Source organism: Xiphias gladius, chromosome 18, assembly GCF_016859285.1.
Source record: "Xiphias gladius isolate SHS-SW01 ecotype Sanya breed wild chromosome 18, ASM1685928v1, whole genome shotgun sequence".
Classification (NCBI taxonomy): Eukaryota; Metazoa; Chordata; class Actinopteri; order Istiophoriformes; family Xiphiidae; genus Xiphias; species Xiphias gladius.
Window position 1 is genome coordinate 29,390,281 of NC_053417.1, and position 25,425 is coordinate 29,415,705.

Here is a 25,425-nt window from a genome sequence, read left to right on the forward strand (position 1 = left end):
AAAACAAAAAAAAAAAACACACAACACATCACCTTTAGGGCCTTCAGGAGCTCTGCAGATGTGAGCCTCCATGCCGAGCCAAAGTTAACTGGGGGAGAAACGTAAGCAATCTGCAGCGAAGAATGACCTTATTCTCAATGCTCTGCTTTGGCTACATCTGTCAGTGCTCGCATGTCTATCTCTATGCACCGCCTGCAGAAGCGCACACAGGTGGAAGTGGCTGTCTGATTAAAATTGCCCACAGTTTGGCTCAATGACGCAATTTGTGCGCTCAGGACGGAACTGTTTCTCCGACACGAGTTGGCACATTAAAATGTAGTGACGTAATCACGTTGCCATCCTGAACTTTTTGTCATGCCGTTTGAAGTTTCTTCACACTTCTTCCTAGTTCTCCTTTACGTAAAGAGAGAGAGAGAGAGAGAGAGACAGGAGCACAATTATCTACTGTCAAATTATTAACAGGTTAAATATAGGGAGAGAATTGAAACACAAGAGAGTGGTCAAGAGAGGTAGTGAGAAAACACAGAGAGAGAGAGAGAGAGGTTCATTTCAATTTCGGTATTGGCTGGTCAGACTGAAACCACAGCTCTGACAGAGAGAGTCAGTCAGTCAGGAAGTCGGCTCAGGTGTTTTCTCACGTTTGCTGGAGGTTATTTGACGCGACATGGAGCCGCTGCCCTCCCTGCTATCCACCCTGAGGACCGTGGATCCCAACACTCTGGATCAGGAGTACAGCGTGAGTGTCTGTTTTCAAACCTCTGTCCGTGTCAAAACAAATTTGAGAGCTTTGCACCACCACTGTGAGGACGTTTCAGCAAAGCGAAGGCATTGCTAAAGCAGACAAGTTTAGAGTTAGCTTTAGGAGTTGGAATTGGGAGGTGGTTGTGGTCAAGACTCATAATATTGACTGACTCACAGAGTCTATCGAGGTTTTACTTAGAAATATTTCATGAAACAAATACATTTAAATAAAAATGCTTTTGTAAATTTCTCATTAGAATTTTAGGACGTTAAAATAAATTCAGAAAAGTTGAGCGACCCGGGTTGAGGTTGGCGCTTTCTGTTTGTCACACTCAGCATACAGACGTCTGTGTGTTGCAGCCTCTTTCCGTGTGTTTCGTTTCTTTTCGTTTGTGTACGTCTGTGTGTTTTTCTGCTCGTTTTCTGTGGATTATTAACTCGGTGTTTCCTCTGCCAGTCTTTTCCTGCTACACAAACAGACACATTGTTGAGAAAAAGCCTTTTACTTTCCTGGAAAAACCTGCTGGGGTTTGTATCTGTGGTTCGACCTGTGAGATTAGTATTTAAATGAGCTGCAGCTTTAATCTGATAAACCGAGGGACATCGGGCTGATTTGTATAAAACAAGCAAAGCTAAACAAAGTCTGTCATGTCACCAGTGGTGTCTCTGTATACGATGACCCCTCCGCCTAACTCAGTCACTTTGAGGCCCACTCGTGCAGTTTGTGGTGACAAAGGCCAAACCCAAGCTTTCATCAGATGCTCAAGTTTTATGAGGTTTTTAACACTGTTGGTCCCCCAGTTTTATCCATTTTAAATAGCTCTCTGTCCGCTGGCTGTGCTCCCTCCTTTCTTGAGCACGCAGCAGTGCACCCACTTCTCAAACAACCCAGCCTTGACCCGCTTGATTTTCATCATTTTAGAGCCATCTCCAAATTAGCGTTTTTTTATCAAAGGTTTTAGAGGATGTTTGTTTATTTAAAGTCAATCTTTTTAATCTCATCTTTCTATGAATAATCATAAAATCTTTGATAAATTTCAGTTGGGTTTCCGCTCACATCATAGTACTGAATCCTCCCTCATAAAAGTTACTAATGATCTTTTACTTCACAGCTGATGGAAGAGACTTTCAATTTTAATTCTTTTCGATCTCAGCTCAGCTTCTGATACAGTTGATCATTGTATTTTATTTAATCGCCTTGATATGGGGGTTGGTATCAGGGATACATACATACATACATATACATATACATATATATATATATATACATACACACAGATATATTCAATACCAATGTTATGCAGATGACATGCAAATGTATGTCCAATGTGAGACATGTGAAGAGGCCAACTTTCATAATACACTATCTTGTCTGTCTGAAATAAAATGCTGGATGTCCCAAAACTTTCTCCAGCTAAAAAAAAAACAGAAATAATTATTTTTGGTTTTCCAAAGTCCACACACACTTTAAAAAACATCTTGGCTCCCCGTCTAAATGTAAAACCTGTGTGTGACCCCGGGTGTAATAATTGGCAGTGGCCTAACATTTGAAAAACAAGTTACAAAAGTAATTCAGTCATGTTTTTATCAACTGAGAAGCATCTTGAACTCAGGTTTTTTCTCTTTGGAACTGATCTTGACATGCTTCTACATGCTTTAATACTGTCAAGGTTAGATTATTATAATGTGTTTTTATAATTTCATTTTTTAAACTTTTTATTCAGGGTTGAGCCAAAAAACAGTCTCACACCTTCAGCTTGTACAAAACGCAGCTGCGCGGCTTTGAACAAATACAAGAAGACAAGATCATATCGGCCCCGTTTCAGCATCTCTTCACTGGTTTCCGGTCAGTTTTAGAATTGATTTAAAAACTTTTATGATCACTGTCGAAGCACTTTAGGGTTTAGCTCTCAGTCATATTGTTGAGTAATTGCCTCAGATCCTCAGCCAGAACCCTTCTGGTTGTTCCTAAGACCCAGATCAAGACTAAAAGAGACCAGGCTGGAGTCGGGGCCTCTTAGGGCCCCTCAGCTCTGGAACTCTTGCCTTGAAGATCTGAGACTTGCAGAATCAGTAACATCTTTTAAATCACTTCTTCAAACTTGTCTTTTTAAAAAGGCTTTTCTTTAATTATTTGGAGTATTTTACTCAATTTTATTTTGTTTTATTTCATTTTAAATGTCTAAACTTACTGCCTAATTTTCAGTTCTTAATATTGTGATCCTGCTGAAAAGCATGTAGAGTACTTTGTAACTTTCTTTGCAAGTGCTTGTTAAAGTTTAGTATTTATTGTTAAATAAAAATTGGCGTGTTGTTGAGCTTTTTGCTCAGCGTTGTTCACCTCTTTAGTTACAATAAACGATTCCGTCATCGTCCTGGACAATCATCACCACGGTGCTACACTCTACCGATCAGATCATTTGACAGTAGGTGGGTTTTCATCCGTCCATCCATCTATTAGTAGTAGAGTAGAGTATTACTAGAGTATTTTTATTCAAGTGTCGTATAGATAAGGATGGCCAGCCGCTTAACAAAAGATGAGTTATGTCAAATGTCTTATATTTAATCATGTACTGTGATGTACATTCATCACTACTATCAAACTGACTACGACGCCCAGCAGACGCTTTCTGGAAAAGTGTAACTCAAGGATCGTGCTAGAATGGACACCATACTATAAAATGCAATTTCATTCTCAACCTAATCAAAGGGATGATGTCCTGTCCAGAGGAGGGCAGAAGGTCGCTCTCTGTCCTCCTCTGGGACTGAATGACAGCGTCCAGTTTCCACAGCCAAAGGCAAGATGCCGGGTCTCAGCCGAGCACAAACAGACCTCTGAGCTCTGGTCAGCTTAAGAGTGACGTATCGCTCGGGATGGCGAGGGCTCTAAATAACACAGCAGGCTCCATTTACATTTTCAATTCGCCCAAAAGTGCTTGAGTGGCAACGCTGAAAATTTGAAACAAATTCTCAAAAGGTCCCAAAAAGTTTTTTTTACTCCCAGCTGACGTGGAAAAGTTGGCGTCTCGATAGAAGCAGAATGCCAGAGACTTAGCAAAATAATAACGACGTGCGTGAAGCGTGTGACTTAAGGGTCCGGTGAGGAGATGAAAACGAGCACAGAACATCCGACTGACTTGAAGGAGGCTTATTTCCAATGATGTGTTCATCATCTCTTCTCGGCCGCTTTACTGACGCACTTTGTCCCACATTACATTCTTATCATTTCCTGTTTCCTACAAACTGTCACATTTCAGACAATGTAACAAACTGAGGGAGTTTTGTGTTTTTTATTTGAAAAACACAACAGGTACTTTTTCCTAAAGAAATGTACGGGATTGTACACCTCCCATGTAGTTATCATGGCGAAAATAAATATATGGGTTTGGTTTCAACTGGACATGCAGGCATTCTGTTTCAGTGAATGTGTGTTTTAAGGTGACTCTGCAGGTTAGCCGTTTGTTCCTGTGTGGAAGCAGAGGTTGGTTAGTCAATAATCGTACTTCCTCATTCTCTCTGTAGCCTGGCTCCCAGGTCGTTTCATTATGAACCCACCAGAGCAGCTTCCTTGTTGTCGTCGTTCTTGAAATGATTCGTCCGCTGAGTGCGTCGAGACTCAAGGAGAGACCTGAGATGCTGCCCTGCCTCAGATTGATCTCAGGTTTAAGTAAAAGTCTGGGGATTTTCCTGTATTTTCCTTCTCCCCAAACAGTGACGTGTTCATTCAACACCATGAAAACACACACACGCTGTAGTTTATTCTGACTCAGTCCCACACACACACACCGTCCTGTTGCCAGAAACACTCACTACAGCACCAGATATGGATCAATCTGCTGCTGAAAATAGTCCCCAACAAATGCACTGTTTCCTCTTGTTGGTTTATTAAAAACTACAGTGAGCAGCTGTTTTAGGAAAATACGGAGACTTTTTAAATAAAATAAAACTATGTTTGCGTGATGAGGTGAAGCGCTGAACTTCAGAGTTCAGAAGAGGAAACACAGCGAGCGCAGACCGAAGTGAAGTTGGATCAGCATTAATCTAAGACACTGTGGGGAACACGGAGCACTTCTGTGGGCTTCACATGTCAACACCAACCTCGGTCATAGGAACCCCAGAAACGGGTGTGTCTGAAACATCAGTGCTTAGAAACTTTAAGGCTCTGCACGTTTACATCACTTTCTTAGCATCACAAGGTGAGTGGGTTTACACTTTGCAACAGCTCACACGCACTTCCATACACGCCTTGTTCTCTGACTTCAGACTGAATAATGTGTCCTCTTGGTCGTTCTGCTTCTTCTCTCGCTCTCTCAAGGAGCTAAGGTCAGCTGTGCTTAAACCTTCCTCCGTGTTTTAAAGTGCGTTTTTAGTTACTTTAATCAGGTTTAGTTTAGCTTTACCCGGCTATTAACGTTTGACAGAGCCAAGTCGTGGCGACCTTAAAGGACCTGCACATCGAGTTCCAACCCACTCAGGTGATTTTGATCATTTTTGGCTGATTAAACCCCTTCTTAGGTCTCTGACAGGTTATAAAGACCAGGCTGATGCAGTGAAGTACCTCTATTGAGAAAGAAGAACACAGGCAGGCAGGCAGGCAAGCAGGAACAGACCAATGGATCACACGAGGAACAAAAGGGAACATAACGTGGAGGGCTGATGATAAGTGGGACCAGGTGTGTGAATGGGCAGGTCAGTCAGGTGACCGAGGACAGGGAGAAAAGTCAGGTGGGTGGCAAGAGGAAGGCAGGTATGGGGAGATGAAAATACGTGAGCACCAACCGCCAGACTCAGCTGTTTAGTAAAATATTGTGCAAAAAAAGGTTTGTTACTGACTTACATTCAGTACTAATCATTATATGACACATTTACTTCAGTTTCATCTGTTTATTCAATAATTTTTACCGTGTTACCCGCATATGTATGATATAAACATATAAATGTATAAATATATAAATACATATATATATATATAGAGAGAGAGAGAGCAAGAGGATTTTCTATGTGCTACAGCATATAATTTTTGGCTATCAAATAATTAATAATTACAGTAAGTTATAGGATTTAATTTGCATCAAATCCACCTTGGAGCACCACCCTTAAAGTGGGGAAGGATAGCAATTTAACTTAATAACTACAATCAAAAGTACCGTCTCCATTGCTAGTAAAGGTTGAAAGGTTGGAGTTCTGCAGAGCAGAGGATGGCAACAGTCACTGTTGGGCAACATGAACGAGACCAGCAGGTATATTTAAAAGCATTTATTTAACAGATAACAGAAGTGATAACACACAGTATCTAATCTAACGAATGTTGCTATGTACAGATGTGTGTGTGTGTGTGTGTGTGTCTGAAAACAGACAAAGACTAAATGGCTGACGCAAAATGGCGGCTGTGGCAGCATGGTGTGAACGCACACTTTTTTTTCCTACCCAACGTGGGCCAAGACCTGGCCTATTATGCCTCCAGGTATATAGGTATAGGTGTGAGACCCGAGGAATTCTGGGAAGTTGACGTCAGTTTAAATCGCATAATTAACAAATGAATCTATGGAGACCCGGGAGGTCCTGAAACAGACACCCCATCCGGGCGACCCGACCGAGGTTGATCGAGCCTCGGCCTGTGTCCACTGACACACTGACCCTACTGACCCCGTTGGTCACCCGTTTTCTGCCAGATCCATCTAGGTGCTTCTCGAAAGCATTTGCGTTGTTCTTGATGGCTCTCCCCCGCCTGCTCCCATGATGCCCAAGGTTCTCAAGGCCCTGCTGAGCAAAGGACTCTCAAACCCCTGAGAGCCCACCTCCACTGGTATGCACCCAGACTGTCATCACCCAGACTCGTGCCGTGGAAAGCAAATGAGGTGTATGGTCACATATGTAGAACTGAATTTATGTGTTTACATAGAGGCCCTAGGTCAAAGGTCCTCAGAGGGGGCCTTGCAGTTTGAATAGGAGGAAATGCTTTGGACGTAAAGCCGTAGGTTAGGGACGTTTTTCAGGAAGACAACGGCCTTATTTAAGACGCGGTGGACAAGGCCGATTCTCAGAGCGATTCATGGGCTTCACACCCTCTCACAAACAGATCTGCAGATGCTTGATTTGACGCTGTACTTCTCTGTAATAAACCTTTATGTGCAATCGAGACGGTGTCAGCGGAGTCTCCTCCATCCTCTTCACATCATCATCACCACCTAATAAACTACACCAACCAACAGAGCAGTTCTTGGGTCTTTACCTGGGTCTGATTGCGTCAGCGATGGTCTTGAGGACCTGGTTGTGTCTCCAGCAATAGCGCCGGTGCCCAACGCCTTGGAGCAGCTGCTCAGGATGTGTTCGAGGGTTCCTGTTTGAAACACAGAGGGCATGCGGGTGTTTCTACCTTGCCCCATGTGAACAGGTCGGATGGGCAGGGGAGGACATTGTGCACCCCCTGAATCAAGAATTTGATCCTCTGTGGGTTCGGCTGCCAGATGTCCTGCCAGGTGACAGACGGTGGGCTGAGAAGTGGACAAAGACATTTGCTGCACTCAGTTCTGAAATGTGAGGTATCAGACTGTCCTTGAATACACCAGCAGGTGGGCTTTGACAATAAATAAATTCATACATAAATAAAGGGAGACATAAACAAAGAGGACAGTTTGTCTTTGCTCAAGGGCACGTTGACATCAACCCATGCGACTGACGAGCAGCCTCTGCAGCTAAAACAGGAGGCAGGAACTCTCATGGTCAGACTCAAACAGTCGAGTGATCACACACCCGCACACTTTGCTTTTCACAGTGCACGGGTGTGAGTGTGTGTAACCAGGTAAAGACGTGGACAGTGTGAACTGTCATTTCTGACATTTCTGAAGCACCTCTGCCCCACACAGGCCACAGCGTTTGGAGCTGAGTGGCTTTTTGTTCCTTTTAAAGTTTTCTAATGATCAGCATGTTTTACAAATGTTCGGCACCATTTCACATGAAATCCACCCCATTGCTGTGGAACTGTGGTGTGATGGTTCTGAAGACTTCTGTGACTTTAGTCCGCTACATCTCGTGGCTTTTCCGACGTTCAGCAGAAGCATCACTGTGATAGAAGAAGCCCCAAAGTGCCAGAGCAGCTGCTCCGACACGGAGAGCTTGTAATAGAAATTGCTACTGAACGTAGCAGCTCTTAATTAAGCGTTTTGCTGTGTCAGCCTTGTACTTTGCGCGGTCGACACGTTATTCGTCTACTCCGCTGAATAGTATTGCTGTGACTCTGTTTGTTGGCTTGTTTAATCCTTTGTTTGATTTATCTTCTTATGCAAGAAATTACTTCAAACTCAGTTGGGTTTAATACTTTTATTTCTCACCAGGAAATTATTCACTAAATTCCGCCGCAGAGCTCAGGTCCCGCACGTTGGTTCTTTTTATTCTGCTGGTGCACGCAGTCGACGCAGCCGACTTGCCCGTGTTGTAAGTATAAATGTGTATGTGGGTAAAACGGTAGGGAACTGAAAGCACGTGTAGCAGAGCGCTGTAGAAGCATCAGGTGTAAAAATAGGAACTCCCCTTTAGCTGTCCATTTCTTAGACAAGAATCCTCTTTTCATCTTTACCCCAGGTAAGAAGAGGCGATCGTTTACACGATCTGCTGCTTAGACAGGAATTGTACTGGATCCACTGATTAGAAACCGTAAAAACCCCCAGACTTTATGGTCTCCACACCGAATCTGCTCTCAAAAGCTTTTTGTCAGCAGAATATATGTACTGATTGATCCACGTTCTACATTAGGACGTTCTTTAGGACTGATCCTCGCAGCAATGGTTCATCAGAACTCTCGCTATATTATAAGTTCACATCTGATGTGTACCTACAGCCTCACTGTCAGCTTTGTAAATATGTGTCTCTAGATATTTTTGCAGGCTTGTCCTTTTGCCCTGTTGATGAAATGATCCTGTAATGTTTTGCAGACTTGTGCAACATCTTCTGTCTCTATATTATTTCACTGTGTAGCCTGGGCCTCCCGACTGCGCATTTGTGTAAAGGCTCAATCAGCACAGTGTAACGAGTCAACAGGCTCTAACCCAGTTGGTATTGATAGGTGCTGAGTCCTCAGAGTCAACAATGGAGAATCAACCACTTAAACTGTTTATTCGTGCATTGCGTGGACGATGCGGGCAAAACAAAAATATTGATTTAGATAGGTTTTTAATCTGACAACAGAACAAATTGACAGGGCCTTTTTCAGCCCTGAGCAGTGTCTGAAGGTCTTCCGCTTAGGCTGCGTACAGCCCTAACAACCTTGATCATTTAGGTAGTGCGGCCGGTATGTAGCCCCCCCCCCCCCGGTCGAGGCAAAACAGCTGTGCCTCACCGCTAACAGAAAAAACTGGCGGAACAGAAAACTTCTGTCTTGTTCATGTTAACTTCCTCCTCTAATTTAACTTTCTGTTGCTTTCAGCTATTTTTGACTTTGGTCACACATTAACAGAACATCAACATCTCTTTTCCTTCTCTTTCTTTGTGTGTTTGCCTTTTCAAAGTCATTCCTCCTTTGCACCATCGTGTCTTGTGTTTTTTGTTCTGAAATCTCAGTATATTTCAGCATCTTTTCTCAACATACTTTTCTCTTTTTGGTCGGCTGACTTTACCGTTTTTTAAATGACACGCTGGCCTCAAAGTTTACCTGAGGTCCTCACCATCAGCATCAGAGCCACTGTTTTTGTCCACCCAACTGTAGGAGTGGGCTAAATTAGCATTAGCACCTTTCAGAGGAGGAGAGGGCCCCTGCTAGTAGAGCAAAGATTTTAAAACTGAAGATCAAAACAAACTGTGGACTCCAGGCTTTTCGAGGGCCCTCCCCATGTTGGGGCCCTGGCCACTGACTCTCATGTTTTTATCATATCATATGATATGTAGCGTATAAAACTTTGACATGCACTAACCTCGTGTGTGTGTGTGTGTGTGTGTGTGTGTGTGTGTGTGTGTGAGACAGGTGGTGCGTTCGCAGACCTTGTTGCTGAAGAGACATCAGGGTTTGACCAGTGAGGCCGGAGTTCTGAAGGAAAACGTCAAGAAGAACAGATACAAAGACATCGTGCCATGTAGGAACACGCTGCCTTCTCTGTGTCCTCATCTCCTTCCCTCCTTCCTTCCTTCCAGCTCCATCCATCCTCTCTTCCTCTCTCCGTAGCTTTCCAGCTGCATGTTTCGATCATTTACATTTATTCACATTTTCCGGTTTCCAGCGTCCATTACAAGCAGAGTCCGTAAATCAAATCGAGACAGGACAGGAACCATTTCATACTCACTGCTGGGAGACACGAGAGGAAATAGCAGATTACAGGACAGGTTCACATTGTTGTAGTCTGTCTTAAAACAACAGTCAGGTGAATTTCATACCAAAGAGACTCCGTTGAAAGATGTCCGCTTGATTTGTCTAACTCAGACTGCTGAAGCCTCACCGACTTCGGCCCGACTGTAGGACGACCCGGATTATCAGACCTTTTGAGGAGAAGAAACCGTTTTACACTGATCCTGTTGGAGAAGTTTCCCCGAGATCCCGTTAATCCGAAGAGAGGAGAGTCCTCGACGCTGAAGCCTTTTCTCTGGTAGAGGTGAAACATGTCATCCAGTGAGATGAGGAACCCGCATCAGTGGATCTCGTCTCTCCGTCACAGACGCTCACCCGATCCGTCAGACCGTTGAAGCGTCTGAATCTTCTCCTCTGACAGTCGCTATTTCTCAGGCTTCAGTCTCTCTGAGCTCATCGTCAGTGTCAGCTGTGATTCTTGTCTGTGTGACAGATTTTCTCCCTGGTTCCTTTTTTTTTTTGGTAAAGACGTGAGGAGACGCTGTGAACTGGTCGAACCCGTCGTGAGTTCATTTCCTCTGCGGCAGCGAAACACGTCTCGCCGGCCTTCGGCAGCTCCCGCGGGTTAAACTGGACTTTTAGCGCTGACTGACTCTGACCGACTCGCCGTAGACAGACTCAAACCACCTAGCCTAGCAACATTAAGGCTACGAACAACCCATAATGCAACACTCTGTGTAGAAGACCGTGTTGCGTCGGTGCTCCCTCCATTCAAAAACCACATCTGATGATGTGAACAAGAAATTGTCTCGTCCTCCAGTTTTAAGGCGACCTCCACTTTTTCGAACCAGAAAACCATATTGTCTGTATATTCTTACACGGATTTTGTTCTTCACCACTTATAAAGGAAACGTGTCAGAGCTCTCACACGGCTGGTGTGAAGAGGAGGGATCATTTTGTGTGTGTGTGTGTGTGTGTGTGCGCGTGCAGATGACCAGTCTCGGGTGGTGTTGTCTCTGGTGACCACAGACTCAGACTCTGATTACATCAACGCAAGCTTTATCAAGGTAACGGCCGCTCCTTTTCTTCCTTCCTTTCTTGTCCTCATCTCCGTTGCAACAGTAATAAAATAAACAGTGTCGAGGAAAGAGCGCAAAGGAAGATAAAGTAAGAACTGTGAGGTTTAAATGAGAGAGGTTTCATTATGAAATCCCTTATACAGAGCAGCAGTGAGAAACTGCACCAGTTAATGAGAGTTGACTTTTTCACCACGTTATTTATTATTGAACCCTCAATATCTCCATATCCTGCACATATACATTGAACTATTAATGGCAATAAAATCTTTGTTTCTGTCTCTTTCTCCCCTGGAGCTCAGACTGTTTTTACGGTGCTGCACGCTGTGCTAATAAACTCCACCCAGTAAAACCATCACAGATTGGAAATGCAGCTGGGGAGGTGAGCCCTCCGTTCAGCCTGTTATGAACACAGGGGGCAGGACGTCTGCAGCCCCATAAAATAGGTCTGTTTTTGGCGGAGGTTGTGGGAGCCATATGAAGCCTAAAAGGAAGCCTTACAGACACGACTCAGGGCTGGAAAAGGCCCTGACACTTTCTGTGTTCGGGTTAAAGATCGATTTGATCTCTATTTTTATTTACAGTTGATATTCTCCTGTACAGATGCTAGAATTGAGGATCGGTCCGAAAAGACGGGGCAGTAAAGCACAGAGCTCTTCGTAGTAAAGATGCTGAAACGACATTATCTATCAGAAAGCAGCAGGTGTCTACGAAGAAGAAGTACCGATTATTTAAAGGAGGGTCAGAGCATCAGAGTTACAGAGGTTCGCACAGCATTTCTAGCTTCTGTTCCCCTACCAATATTATAGGAAGCACAAGAACCAATATCCTAGTTGATCATTTGTTAGACTGATTCAAAAGACTTATTATTTACTTATTCACCGTCCATCCATAAATATTTTGACACCAGGGGACAGACCATAAAGACAGCTTCCTTTTAGAGTGTGTCCCAAAGATGTTCAAATGTCTGAATAGCCCAGTTTAAAGAGGACGATCTGAAAATAAGGGCTACACGTGAAATCTACACGTGGAACCATGGTCATTGAGCCTTTACACAAATGTGCAGAGGTCCATAGACACATTTATACTTACAACAGGGGCGAGCTGTGAGATGAACTGCAGTTGCAACAAGGCAGAAACCCTCATAGTTCCTCCCTTGCTTGTTTATTTCATCTGAAAGTCTCTGCTGTTGGGAGGACTGTGGTTGTAATGCGGCTGTTTGTCCTGCAGGGGCCGTCAGCAGACAACAAGTACATAGCCAGTCAGGGTCCTCTCAGCTCCACTCTCACTGACTTCTGGAGGATGATCTGGCAGAACGACATCAAGGTCAAACGCACAAAGATCCACCCTTTATGTCCAGCTCACGTCCAGGAATTAGTCTGCACCATATACACAGAACACAATACCAGTTACCAGAATTAGTCCAGTTAGTACGACTGAAATATAATCAATAGTGTGTTGATCATCAAATGGGATCAGCAATTTCCCCGGAGGGGGCTCTGACTAATGCCTGACCTGTGCGTCTGTGTGTTTCAGGTGATAGTCATGGCCTGCAGAGAGATAGAGATGGGGAAGGTAAAACAAAAGGAAAACACACCTCGTCTGTTTCTGTTGATTTACAACATACATCAGATTTTTCAACCTCATCTCTTTTCACCCGTTTATTTTACCAGGAAAAGGAAACGTTGATCAAATGTTAACCTTAAAAAAACTTTGAAATAAATTAATAGAAAAACCTTATAATTTATCAACATTTTTACAGTTTCCTAATTGGGATGTAAATCCCATAATCTTAAACATATCACAAATTGGGGAACTGTGACTTTTCATGTTTTAATTTGGTCTGAGAAACTTTAATACGTATTAAGTGTCTCATCATTTTGATTAACCAGAAGGATTTTTACGGGAAATTACTCAAACGTTTACATCTCTACGAATTCCAATTCTATATTTATACTCTCCCCTTATTGCAGCCAGAAATATATATTTTTTAATCTCCTTCCAGTCTCGCTTTCCACTGTTACAGCTCCATGCGTGTGCATGCGTCTTTATTGTCGTTCTGAACACGCGGGTAACATGTGTTGATATTCCGTCTTCTGCAGAGGAAGTGTGAGTGTTACTGGGCTCCAGTTCATCAGTCCGCTGCATTTGGACCGTTCACTGTCATCAACGTAAGAACATACAGGACTAATATGTCTGTACTTTTACTACAAATTTGGAATAATAATTATAATCATCAGCTTTTCACAAAGGTTCAGAGAAATTCAGTTTTCCTGATTTCACATTCTCTGCAAACCAAAAACACGTCTCCCCTTCATAACAGATTCTGAACTAAACATGAACTAAAACGGTTTTTCATGCAAAACACAAATAAAACAGTTTGTGTGTTTTAAATGTGTTGTTGCTGTGTGTTTCCAGCAGGAGGAGACACGTCCTAGCGAAGGCATAGTGATCCGAACTCTGACTGTCACATACCAGCAGGTAAGATCGGACTAGATCAGACCAGACTAGATCAGCCTAGATCGGATTAGATCAAACTAGATCAGACTATTTTAGACTAGCTGTGGTGTTGTGAGAGCGGTTTGATGATTGATCAGATAAAAAGCTCTGACCTTCGTTAGTTTTGTTCTTCACCCAATTGACTATCAGTGGTGGAATGTAACTAAGTACATTTACTCAGGCACTGTACTCTTTGCAGTTACAGTTTGGGGTACTCGTAAGTTCCCTTCTGCTACTTTTTACTCCACTGCATTTATCTAACATCTGTAGCTAGTCGCTACTTTTCGGAGTAGGATTCGCATTCAAAACGTAGGAGAAGTTTGTAACGTGCAGCGTATTTTTGAATGTTAAACCAGTGGTGACGAACCTGAGGAGTCAGCGTTTCCACCAAAGAGACGTTTCCCCCGAACTCTAAACTCCTGGAAACGTCGAGCTGACTAAGAGCACAGCCTGGTCTTCGCTTGGTCACTTGGTCAAAGTAGATCTGTGTGTGTTTCTGCTAGAGCTGAAACTATTAGTTCATTAATTCATGAGTCGATGGACAGAAAATTAATAAGCAACAATTTTGAAATCTGTTTACTAATGTACATCGTTTTTTTAAAAGAAAGAAATGCCAAAAATTCTCTGGTTCCAGCTTCTCAAATGAGAACATTTGCTGTTTTTCTTTTTCTTTTGCGATTGTAAACTGAATGTTTCTGGACTGCGGCTCAGACGAGACATTTAAAGACGTCACCTCACTCTGGGAAACAGAGTATTGTTGATTATATAATAATCAACAGATAAACTGATCATGAAAATAATTGATAGTTGAAGCCCCTCTGCACGTTTCCCAACATGTCGCGGTGTTTCTTTGGTTATTGTGGAAAACTCGGCACTAAAAGAATAGACCTCCTCCTCCTCCTCCTCCTCCTCCTCGTCCTCCTCGTCCTCCTCCAGGTCAGCCGTTCAGTGATTCAGTATCAGTTCCTGTCATGGCCGGATCACGATGTCCCCTACCAGGCTACAGGAGTCCTAGACCTGCTGGAGAGAGCCAGAAACAGCCAGGGAACACACACCTCGCCTGTGCTGATACACTGCAGGTACACGCACGTACACACACACACACACACACGTAGAAACGCGCTGCACCCGCCTCTAAACGGCTGTAATTCCACATCATTACTGAAGCTTGTTTTTGCCAGCAGTACAGATCACAGGTCAGATGGTCATTAACATGTAACAGGCCATATCACACATATGGCAGCTTATCTCTCACACGCACACGCACGCACACACACACACACACACACGCCCACACACACTCGCACGCCCACAGCCAGAAAGCAGGAGGCTGTGAATATGCAGCAAGTAACACCTGCTAACGATGGCACAGTTAACATGCACGCTGCATCTGTTCCTCTGCGTGTGTGTGTGTGTGTGTGTTACAGTGCGGGCTGTGGGAGGACAGGAGTCATCTGTGCTCTTGACTACATCCATGACCTGCTGGTTACCAAGGTAACACATGATAACACAACACGAGACCACAAAAGCACTTCTCCTGGGTGTTGAGGCAGATGGAGAGAAACTCTTCGGTCCGTACTTTTACTGCACTTACAGTAAAAGTGTGAAAGTTGAGGCAGCGGTCCCCGGCCTCTGCCGCCCCCGCATCACGTTCCACATGTTAGGAATTGTCGCACGCGTGTCTGCCCACCAACCAGCTTCAGTCTGTTGTGTGTCCTTTCGTCTCTAGCAGGTCACGGAGGACTTCAGCATCATGAAGATCGTCCTGGAGCTCAGGAGGCAGAGACCGTCGGCAGTCCAAACTAGAGTAGGTAGTTTTACGGCACCAAGAAGCCGTGTGATACTGAGATGAACAGTCCATTGTCTCATAGCCACGATAAAGTCGATCTGACCTGAGACGTTTGAGGTCAAATACACACACACAGGACTAAAGGACTGAACTGGCCCACCAGGCACGGTGGACCAGTGGACCAAGACGTCAGTGGCCCCGGGGCCACAGCCTCTGTATGAAGTGACTATTTTTGTTTGAAATTCATCGAGCTTAGTTAAAAGACAAAAAACAACCAAGAAATAAACGTAAAACCGCCACAAAGAGACACAGAACGACTGCAAACTGGTCAATGCATCAGAATTTCTGGAGGTCTAAAGTTACAAAAGGTTCTTGATTCAGAACACTACAGGACGAGGCCGGTGTGTGTCGCACGTAACAGCTGAGTGGGTCACCAAGGTCACGCATTCGTACTGTGTGTGTGCTTGTAACCTCCGTGCTCCCCGAAGTTCCATCAAAATCTCACACACGCCGTCTGAAATACGCAGCACACACAACAAGTCAGATCCCCACTTTCACTGTGAGGGAAAAGGATGAAACTCACGAGATGAGATCCATCTCTTTCTTTTCTTCTCCGCAGGATCAGTATCAGTTCATCTTCACGGCTGCCGCTTGTATGTTCGAACGAGTCCTGCAGTCGACCGGTCACCAGCTCTACTGCAACACGTCTGAGGTAAAAAGCAAGAGAAAATGTGGCAAGAAGAGTGAATAAACGGATACGTTGGAAGCAGTGGTGGAGGAAGTAAACAGAGAGCAGCTGCAGTAAGAGGAAGTGGTTGGTAAAGCCGACTTCCTGTATGAAAATTCATTGCTGCCGACAGTTTGACAGCAGATTGTTCAGAAGGGACAGAGAGAGAAGTGTCTGCCGATCAGTATTTAACAGGAAGAAATCTACCGAAACTAAAGCACAACGAATGGACGACTCGTGCTGACAGGTAGGTCCGCTTTAAGACAAAATTAGAACCAGAAAAACATCATATCAACCTGCAGACCCTCATCCAGGGACTGATCAGAACCAGCAGACGTAAGCACACCATCCTCTCCTCCTAGATTCTGTCAGCGCTGTGCTGCTCGCTCTGATCGGTCATTTGATTTTCCTCTTTATGTCACTGGTTCAGTTGTGTATCAAGCGTCAGTCGGTACAACTGCTGCTTTTCACTCTTTACCTCTGGGAGAACAGATTTTGATGCCATCTTACTCAATCAAAAAGGGAAACAAATCTGTGGTCTCATCTACTCAGTTCTCCTTTGCTTAAATTCCAAAAATATAGTTTGTTTGTAATAATTATACTGTGTCACTATTTTGTGAGATGTAAAAATTGAATTCTGTGTCGTTAAAGGCACAAAACCCATTAAAAAAGTCTGATTTATAATAATAATGGGTTTAATAAAATTATTTAATTTAATTCATTAATGATTAATGCATCATTTACTTACAGATCAGTGATAAGACATTAATAAAAACCTTCGGGTTGCCAGGTTGTAGAAAATCCTCCTCCAGCAGACACTTTGTCTTTGTAATTCATCAGGGAGACATCTCCCATGGACAGTTGGACCACTGGTCTTCTGGAGCAAACTCCATTTATAAACTGATTCTCAACAATCGCGGCTGCAGAGTCCTTGTGGTAGAACCTTTCATTAACTGATACATAGAGTCCAACCGGCTGTTGATTGAAACTCCAACTGGTCCAAAAGTAGCGAGAACGACACAGTAAATGTTGATGTTTTTACGACAATGGGAAGTGAAGACGTTTCCGTTGTGTTGTTTGAATAAAGACTCTGCTGCATCACTGTGTCCTCTTTAGAGCTAACGTTGCAGTGATGACATGTCTGTGTGTTTCTGCTCAGTAGTAATGCAGCTATAACTGTTGGGAAACCATTAAAAAGAACTCAGGGTTTCACACTTTGTAATAAGTCGTCAGATCTGGAGTTATACCTGTCAGTATGGCGTTAATAAAGGGTCAGAGGTCGGTCAGTCTCCCGCAATTATAAATGTTATCAAATGGTTCATCAAAGGTTCTACAGTCCATCCAGTCTGCAGCCATAAATGTTGAGAATCAGTTTATAAATGGAGTTTGCTCCAGAAGACCAGTGGGCCAACTGTCCATGGGAGACGTCTCCCTGATGAATTACAAAGTGCTTTATACAAAACAAACAATACAAATGAAGAGACTGGAGCAAAAGTCCTCAGTCCTCTGAGCCGGTCCCGGTAAACTAAGGCAGCAGCTACAGACTGCGACCTGATTTGTTAACAGTGTTGTGGTGCGGACTTGTGTGTTTTACAGGTCTCAGAAACCCAACGCACGTGATGAAAAGAGTCTCTGACTGAACACGGCTTGTTAGATGGCTAGTTAGCTCGGTTGCTAGTGGGTCAGACCAGACCACTTGCTATAGAGAGCAACAGGGTTCCCTCTGAAAAGACTGCAAGCAGCTCCTCTAATGTCCTCTCTTCTCTGCTGTCTGAAAAACTTCTACCGCATCTTCAAAATCATGTGGTGTCGAATCATCCAGAACCACAGTAATTCCTCGGGTTACTCGGCTGAAACAAAATACACCATCATTTGCATTTTTTGTACCAGTTTGTGCAAAAATGTGAACCCACCTGCTGTTACAAAGTCGGGTTTCACCGGGATGAATTTCAGACTTTTAGTACCACATCAAATGCAATTTAACACCTGTTTCACCATCATACTGGCTGAAAAATGAAAGATACCAATGAAAATCAGTAGGAGGCAAGGAGGATTATTTACCAAGTGCTTGAATGTATTTACATCAGCACTTCCCAGCAGTATATAACAATTCTTTCTAATAATATCATTAATTATTTATTAAACATGACCTGGATAAGCAGCGGAAAATAGGTGGATGAATAGATGGATGGACTGACCAATGAAAATATGTATTTATGCTCTATTTATATAAACTTAAATAACATCAGAGGTCTGGAACGATGTTGCTGGGATTTCACAGACGGGTTTTGCTAAAATCACATACGTTTGTTCACCAGCTGAAGAAACCGGAGAAGAAAACTACAATAACCCCTGCTTCCAGCACCAAGAGGTACAGCTGTCTGTCTGTCTGTCTGTCTGTCTGTCTGTCTGTCTGTCTGTCTGTCTGTCTGTCAGACAGGATGTCTCATCCCAAGGCGTTAAACTAATACTTTCTCACCCTCCTTTCCCATTCTTCCATCCCTCCATTCCCATATGATGCCACGTTACCATGGAAAAGGAGTAGAATGAGGGCAGAGAGGAGGAGAGCAAACAACAGGAGAGAAGAGAGGAAAAGAATAGGAAACAAGAGATGAGAGGAGAGAGGAAGAGATTGATGAGATTAAAAACAAACCAGATATCAGTCAGAAGCCACTCCTGTACATCCTGCTTGGCTGCACTGAGAAGAGAAGAGGAAAAGTATAAGAGGAGGAAGACAAATTAGGAGAAAAGTGAAGGAAAGAAGACAGTAAGGCAGGTGAGGAGAGAAAGAGGAGCTGAGCTGATACATTCATAAAAAATATGTAGGAAGAAGAAGAGGAGAGGAGAATATTTAGAAGGTGTGAAGAAGAGAGGCTAAAAAAGGAAAAATGTAAATAAGAAAGGAAGGGTGAGAGAGGGGGAGGAGGAGGTGAGAAATGAAAGAGGAAGGCAGAAAAAAATGAAAGAGATGAGAGGAGAGGTTTTCAAAATCCCTTTATTAAACCATTATGAAGAGAAGCCTGGTAATGGTTTAATGTCGATGATCATGGTCACATCATCGCCAAAGGGAAGGAAGGGAAAAACTTTCCTAAAAATACAACAGCTATCGCCCAAACACAGAAATGTTTTTCTCTGATCAGAAATCACCAGTCAACTCTCCGCAACCCCCAACAGCCCCAATACGCCTGAAAGCCTGCATATTGTCCATCACCTGATCATAAGCGTGCTCCACTCTCAGACGGGCCTTCAACAGCCTCCACTGTCCCACTCGCAAAGCTTCACTCTTAACCCAGTTGACCCATGCAGATGATGCCTTTTCATAAAGAGTCAGGGTGTCCTGCAAACACTGAACGTCCCTCTGACTGGAGACAAAAATATAAACATTGTCTGCATAAGCAGAAACAGTAGGAAGACGTTCAAAGTAAGAGGACCCAGGCAGTGAAAGATCACTGAGCTGACCTATCAACCTGCAAGAAAAGGGTTGGATAGCTAAGCTATACAGTTGACCTGAGATAGAACAACCCTGTCTTATCCCTCGCTGTAAAGGGATTGGCCGTCTCAGCCCCGTTCCCCATCCTCACCATACATTGAGCACCATTATACAATACACCAACCCAAGCCAGAAAACCATCACCAATAACAAAAGCCCTAAGTGCAGAAAACAAATAAAAGTGAACCAACCAGTCAAAGCTTTCTCCTGGTCCAAAGAGACAATACCACAATTAACATTATAAGATCTAAACATATCGATAACATCTCGTATAAGAAAAATGTTGTCCACTATTGCCCTGTCAGGTAAACAATAAGCTTGATCTGTGTGTACAATTATTTCCAGGATCTCCTTGAGTCTGCCAGTTGCCCTCCTCTGTACAGACTATAAGGTGCTTGTAAGGCCAGGTCTTCCTTCTTGGGTAGCAGAGAAAGCACTGCTCGCCTACAAGAGACTTGGAGGGATCCTGTTCTGAAACACTCCAACCTAACACCATGTAAATAAGATCCAGTGTTATTCCGGAAATGCTTATAAAAGTCACTGGAAAGACCATCAATCCCCGGTGCCCGTCATGATGCCATCTGGTTGACGGCAACCGTCAACTCCTCCGGAGTCAGCTCACAACCCAGAGCAGCTTTCTCTTTTGGGTGTAGCTGTGGAAGTCCTTCCAGGAGCTCCTCGCAGCACATAGAAATCCGTCGCACGGTTCCTCATCTCACCCGGACTAGTGGTCACTCTGCCTCCTGGAAGCCTAAGGCAGGTCACCTGCTTCCCCCAAGCCACCGATCTCTACAGACTGACAAAGAAAGAGCTTGGAGCATCCATATCCTTTTCCTGGAGAAAACGAGACCTGACAAGAGCTCCCTTCACTCTCTCCTGTGGGAAGGAGCACAACTTCAACCTCTTCTCCTGTAGCAGTTCACCCATGGGATCTGAGTCTCAAGTCTGGCTTCATTTTTTTCGTTTCTGAACTGCCACCTTAATCCTAGCGGTGGAATAGGAGGTGTACTGCTGGCAAAAAACACGTTGATACTGAACGTATCAGCAAAATATTCACAGACAACTTGTTTGTTTTCCACCACAATGTCTGATCCTGCAGCACAACATCCACTTGTAGTGAGTCTGTAGTAGTAGTCTTTTTAATGGTTCTGTTCAGACTCTCACAGCACCTGGTTCAGGTTCGGGAAAGATCCTGGTCTGGTCTAAGACGGATGTCCACAGTGACTTCAGACACAACCTGTTTATTTACGTTGAACCAAAACCACCAACTTGCCCGAACCTTAACCAAAGAGCTGTTGTTGCCTGAACCACAGACAGGACTCTGGATGTAGACCTGGTCTTTGGTCTGATAGTCCTGAACTTTGCACGTCCTCCATCCACTTCAACGGCCTCCTGGAGACCTTGCCGTCATTAATAAATGTGCAGCTTCATTCATTCAAAATGACGTTGCCACTGAACATAATCGAGACAGAGATTATGTCTCCTATAAAACCTATTGGCAGTTTAGTTGTTCAGAAAGTGTTTTTACATGTTGTTGTTTTTACAGCTACTCTTCTGTGTTGATTGTCAACTGTTTCTTTTATTTTATTTTCTTTCATAAATGAAAATGAACTAAACAGTAAACTGATGGGTGATGGTGCATGTTTCTGTCACAGTTGAAGATGTTAAAGCACAACACAGGTTTACTTTCTTAAAGGAATAATTTGACAGTTTGGGAAGTCCTCTCATCTTTTTTTGAAAAGGAGTAAGTTCGGTACACAGCTGAAGTCCGGATGTGGTTAGCCTAGCTTAGCATAAAGCCTGGAAGCATTTTGAAACAGCCAGACTGGGTCTAACCAGGTTCATCTACCAACACCTCTGAAGCTCACTGATTAACACAGTGTGTCTCATTTGTAGTTTCTGGGAGAGGTAAATGCTGGAACTGGTGACAGCACCAGTATAAAAACTGGGATTTGATGGCAGGATGAGTTAGCTTGGTTAGCTTTGGTTAGCAGCTAACATTTTCTCCTATCTGTGTCTGTTTACAGATCATCAAAGCTGATTGACATGAATGATACGTACGCTGTGGTCAACAAGACCAAACATCCCCAGCCTACTCCAACAAGCCCTGCAAACTCCGCTGTAACCCCGCCCAGATCCAGCAGGTAAAGAAACACCTGAAGTTCCTATTTAAACTGCATCCATCAATTTTAGGTAGAACAAAACACGGGGACCTGTATTCTTATATTTAGTGGAAGACTTACACGCTAATAAAATTGCACTCTATCATTTTTATCATCTTGTCTATTCCAGTTCATCCAATCCAGGATGTTGGGGCAGGACATTTGTAAAGACTGTAATTACAAGCAACCGAGCCTGAAAAACGGTTCAGCCTCAGTGATTTCCGACAACAACGATAACTCCCACTTAGCATGAAAGAACTACCGGCGTGTCAACAAATCGTTGGAAAAGTAACTACAAGGCCGCTATCGCTGCCGTTACATCAAAATAAAATCCAAGATAAACACTACCTTATGTGAATAAGTGAATTTAAAGGGAGCTATTCGCAGCCTGTTACCGGGCTTCACTTGTTAATGAACCACTCCAAATACGTTACTTCGTTAATTCGTCGGAGTCACTGCAAAGCTGGCGGTAGAAGTAACCATGATGCGTAAACAATCCCGAGTCATAGTAAAGGGCGGTTTTCAGATTCTTCCCATTCTGCCGATGTTGCGTGAACACAAGGTTAAGACAAGGCCCTCTGATACGACTGCAAAGTCCCGTTAAACGACATATTTTAAAATGTTTAATGAAGCTGAAATTACCAAACAAGAGGGAAAGTCCGTTTTTATATTGCTGAGTTTATGAGTAGTCTGAAAAATGTATATTTGTTTCCTCATAAAGACTCTATATACACTTAGTATCCCATAATATGACTTAGTATTTTTATGAAAAAGGACTTTCTTACGTCAGAGGAATAATAAATTCAATTTTTTTTAGCACTATCAAGTATTATTATCAAATACTTTATAAATGACATGTCAACGTGTCATGTTTCGATGTGTGTCACACACCACTGGTGCATGTTTCCTGTTAGAAGGTCAAAGCTTTTATAGTATCTCGTGATTTCGATTCACTATGAGTATTTCTTAATTTTTTTATTCCCAGCCTTTCATCAGTATTTTAACTTCCAAATGTTTGACCTTTTTTTTTACACCCGGTCTCCTGAGAGTTAACCCTGCTTTCCCGCTCCTAGGACCCTGCCCTCCTCCCATCACTATGACAACGACCCCGCAGGGGCATCAGCAGCCCCCGTCTACAGCGCCGTCAGACCCCGAGCCAAAATGCAAAGCCTGCCGCTGTCTACCACGGCCATCTATGACACGGCAACGTCAGCCAATCACAGGCCGGGGGAGGAGCTACCGTCACTGCACAACAGCGGAGAACATCACCTGCCGGCAGGTAACGGGGACACAGAAGGACGGGGGGTTGATGGATGGAGGATAGACATGTGGAGGGACGTTGGACAAAGACAGGAAAGAGTGATAGAGCAAGGAAGGAGAGACCCATTGCTCAGATATGTCATCTGATCTGAAAAACGTATCACCAGGTGAAAAAGTCCCCAAAAAGTCAATGAAGCAACAGATCGGCTGCTCTGAGATCAGCACAAAACATCCCCGCTGCCAACCTCTCGCACGAGGGAATCGGGAGCTGGGTTCTGTTTGTGCGGGTCGTTGTATCGTAGGATAAATTAGCCCGACTGATTTGGATTTGATTTATGAGCTTCACGCACCATTTTAACAAGCTGGCGGCAGCAGCTTGAGCGGAAGAGAGACACGCGGACAGCCGATCGAAAGCGAAACGCAGGTGGAGGGTTTTCAGAGGGTTTGAATCAACCGCAGGTTCATGTTTGAGGATTGATGCGTGTCTCTCGTGAAGCGTGACGTTAGTAAGTGAAAGAAAATCTGGAGTTCTGTCGCCAAATCGACAGACTGGACGAGGACAGAGCTCCAGAATCTCAGCTGGTTTCCAGCAAACACTGGCTTCAGTCAACAGATTAACTACAGGTTCTGATCCATTTGCTTTCTGGTCAGATTTATTGTGAATGAATCTATCGTTTGCACATTTTGAATCATTCAGGTCGTGTGTTTGGCAACTTATAGAAGCAAATTTATACTGAATGAAGCAGAGCCAAGTATTTGCGTGTTTACATATTCATGTATGCGCGTCTGTGTGTGCATATGAAAGGGAAAAAGAGTTTTGCCATGTTGGCCGTCCATCAAAAAATGTCCCCACCAAAGTCAAAAGCAAAGCTCTGCCTTTGGGATGGAGGTGAGGATGGATAGAAGTGAGGGAAAGTCAAAGAAAAAAGGGTGGATAGAGGTGAACTGACTCTTCTCTCTTCCAGCCAAACAGCTTTCAGCGACAGATGATGACTACGAAGACTTCTCCTCTTCGGTCACGGACGTGTCCAGCTTCTGTGCACCTGGCGGCATCGGTCAGTACACCTGTACAGTCTGTGCTCAGCTTGAAAGGAACGGGTTTACAGGCTTGGAGATAGAGACGAAAAGCCGGACAGATTTCCGTCGTCCTCTTACCCTTGTCTACCCCAAGTCTTTGTGTTTGTTTCTTAGTCCAGATGAAATTAAACTGCGTTTTTTTCCCTTTTGCTCTTATTATTATTATTAATATTATATAGTTCACGCCGGCGCCCTGTTGTTTATCACGTGGACTGATGAGTTAACAGGGAGATTTAGAGAGACACAAGAGCTCCAACATAATCCAGGAGAAAAAGAACCCCCCCCTCTCTGATTCAGATTCTGAACTCCCCAGCTGTAAACCGCCCTCTCGCCAACATCCAAGCTGCAGGTGGGAAATTTGACTGGAGGCTCAGTGGTAGAAAAAAGCCTGAAAAAACCTGCTCTCGTGGACCTTTCTGACCACAGGAGGGTCTGGTGACTAGACAGATGTGGTGATGGAGCTAGGCTAGCAGTTTCCAGTCTCTGTGCTAAGCTAGGCTAACCCCACCCAAGTCCGTACCTACGTTGCACTGTTGAATAGTGTCTGTTCTTTTGTGTTCTTTTTCAGGGTTTAACTGTCGTATCCAGAAGCCCAGAGGACCCAGAGAACCCCCCGCGGAGTGGAGCCGAGTGGAGAGATGAACTGGTTGAACTGGACTTCGCTGGTTTACCGTAGACCGTTGGGCCGGACTGAGGAAAATTAGACTATCAGTGCGTTGAAGTTAACAGAGAGCGACTGCTTTCAACTGAAGCGAACTGACCCGGACTGTGAGACTGGCTGTGTGTGATTTGATGTGACCTGTTTCTTTGCCTCCTGCTGGTTAAACTGGTCGTCACGGTGGTCTGCTCCCAGCCCGTAAATGGTTCTGGTCTGCAGGTCTTCGTGTCGTCCTCACGTGTGGCTTTATGTTTTATAAAAAATTGGATTTTCAGTGTGTGTGTGTGTGTGTGTGTCTCCCGCTTTTTACGTGTGGATTTGTCAAATAAACCTGAACGCATGTATGAAACCTTTCAATCACACTTAACCTCTTAACAACCAGCAGCTCGAGTGCGGACCAGGAGCTGGGTTGTCATCTTATTTTGGATGCCAGCAGGTCGAATCCTCACTCGACGCTGACGACGTGTACATTATTTAAAAGCATGTGTTTAGCCAGACGTCCCAGTATCAACTGGTTATATAAGTGGATACAGAGCAGATCAATAACATTGAAAGGTCATTTTGATTCACTCTAACTACTCTAACTAATTCTGACTTTTGAATAGGGATCTGGGAAATAAACTCAAGAATAATAACATTAATAATAATGAAGTGTCACAAGTAAAGGTAAAC

General features: G+C 43.8%; 1 protein-coding gene across 11 annotated transcripts; it reads left to right on the forward strand.

The window, feature by feature from the left end:
* Positions 1-412: 412 nt before the first annotated feature.
* ptpn18 (protein tyrosine phosphatase non-receptor type 18) lies at positions 413-24,991 on the forward strand. Of its 11 annotated transcripts, none has more exons than XM_040151757.1 (18): positions 5,274-5,561; positions 5,909-5,981; positions 8,076-8,175; positions 9,698-9,806; positions 11,006-11,082; positions 12,322-12,417; positions 12,628-12,666; positions 13,194-13,262; positions 13,510-13,572; positions 14,527-14,669; positions 15,018-15,084; positions 15,323-15,397; positions 15,999-16,091; positions 18,425-18,477; positions 21,624-21,740; positions 22,832-23,037; positions 23,984-24,073; positions 24,664-24,991. In XM_040151757.1, exons 2-18 carry the CDS (start codon positions 5,965-5,967, stop codon positions 24,735-24,737), a joined length of 1,488 nt encoding a protein of 495 aa, XP_040007691.1. In that variant the 5' UTR covers positions 5,274-5,561; positions 5,909-5,964; the 3' UTR covers positions 24,738-24,991. The 11 variants fall into 11 exon arrangements, 10 of the variants coding, with proteins under 10 accessions (XP_040007694.1, XP_040007697.1, XP_040007691.1 ...); XM_040151758.1 differs by having other exon boundaries at positions 13,513-13,572; positions 15,320-15,397; XM_040151755.1 differs by having other exon boundaries at positions 5,283-5,561; positions 15,320-15,397.
* Positions 24,992-25,425: the final 434 nt, after the last annotated feature.

Excerpts from the sequence above, each read along its gene's own strand:
- ptpn18 (XM_040151755.1), top strand. Across the intron at positions 12,667-13,193 it reads GAGAGATAGAGATGGGGAAG|AGGAAGTGTGAGTGTTACTG; the intron begins GTAAAACAAAAG and ends CGTCTTCTGCAG. Across the intron at positions 13,263-13,509 it reads GACCGTTCACTGTCATCAAC|CAGGAGGAGACACGTCCTAG; the intron begins GTAAGAACATAC and ends GTGTGTTTCCAG.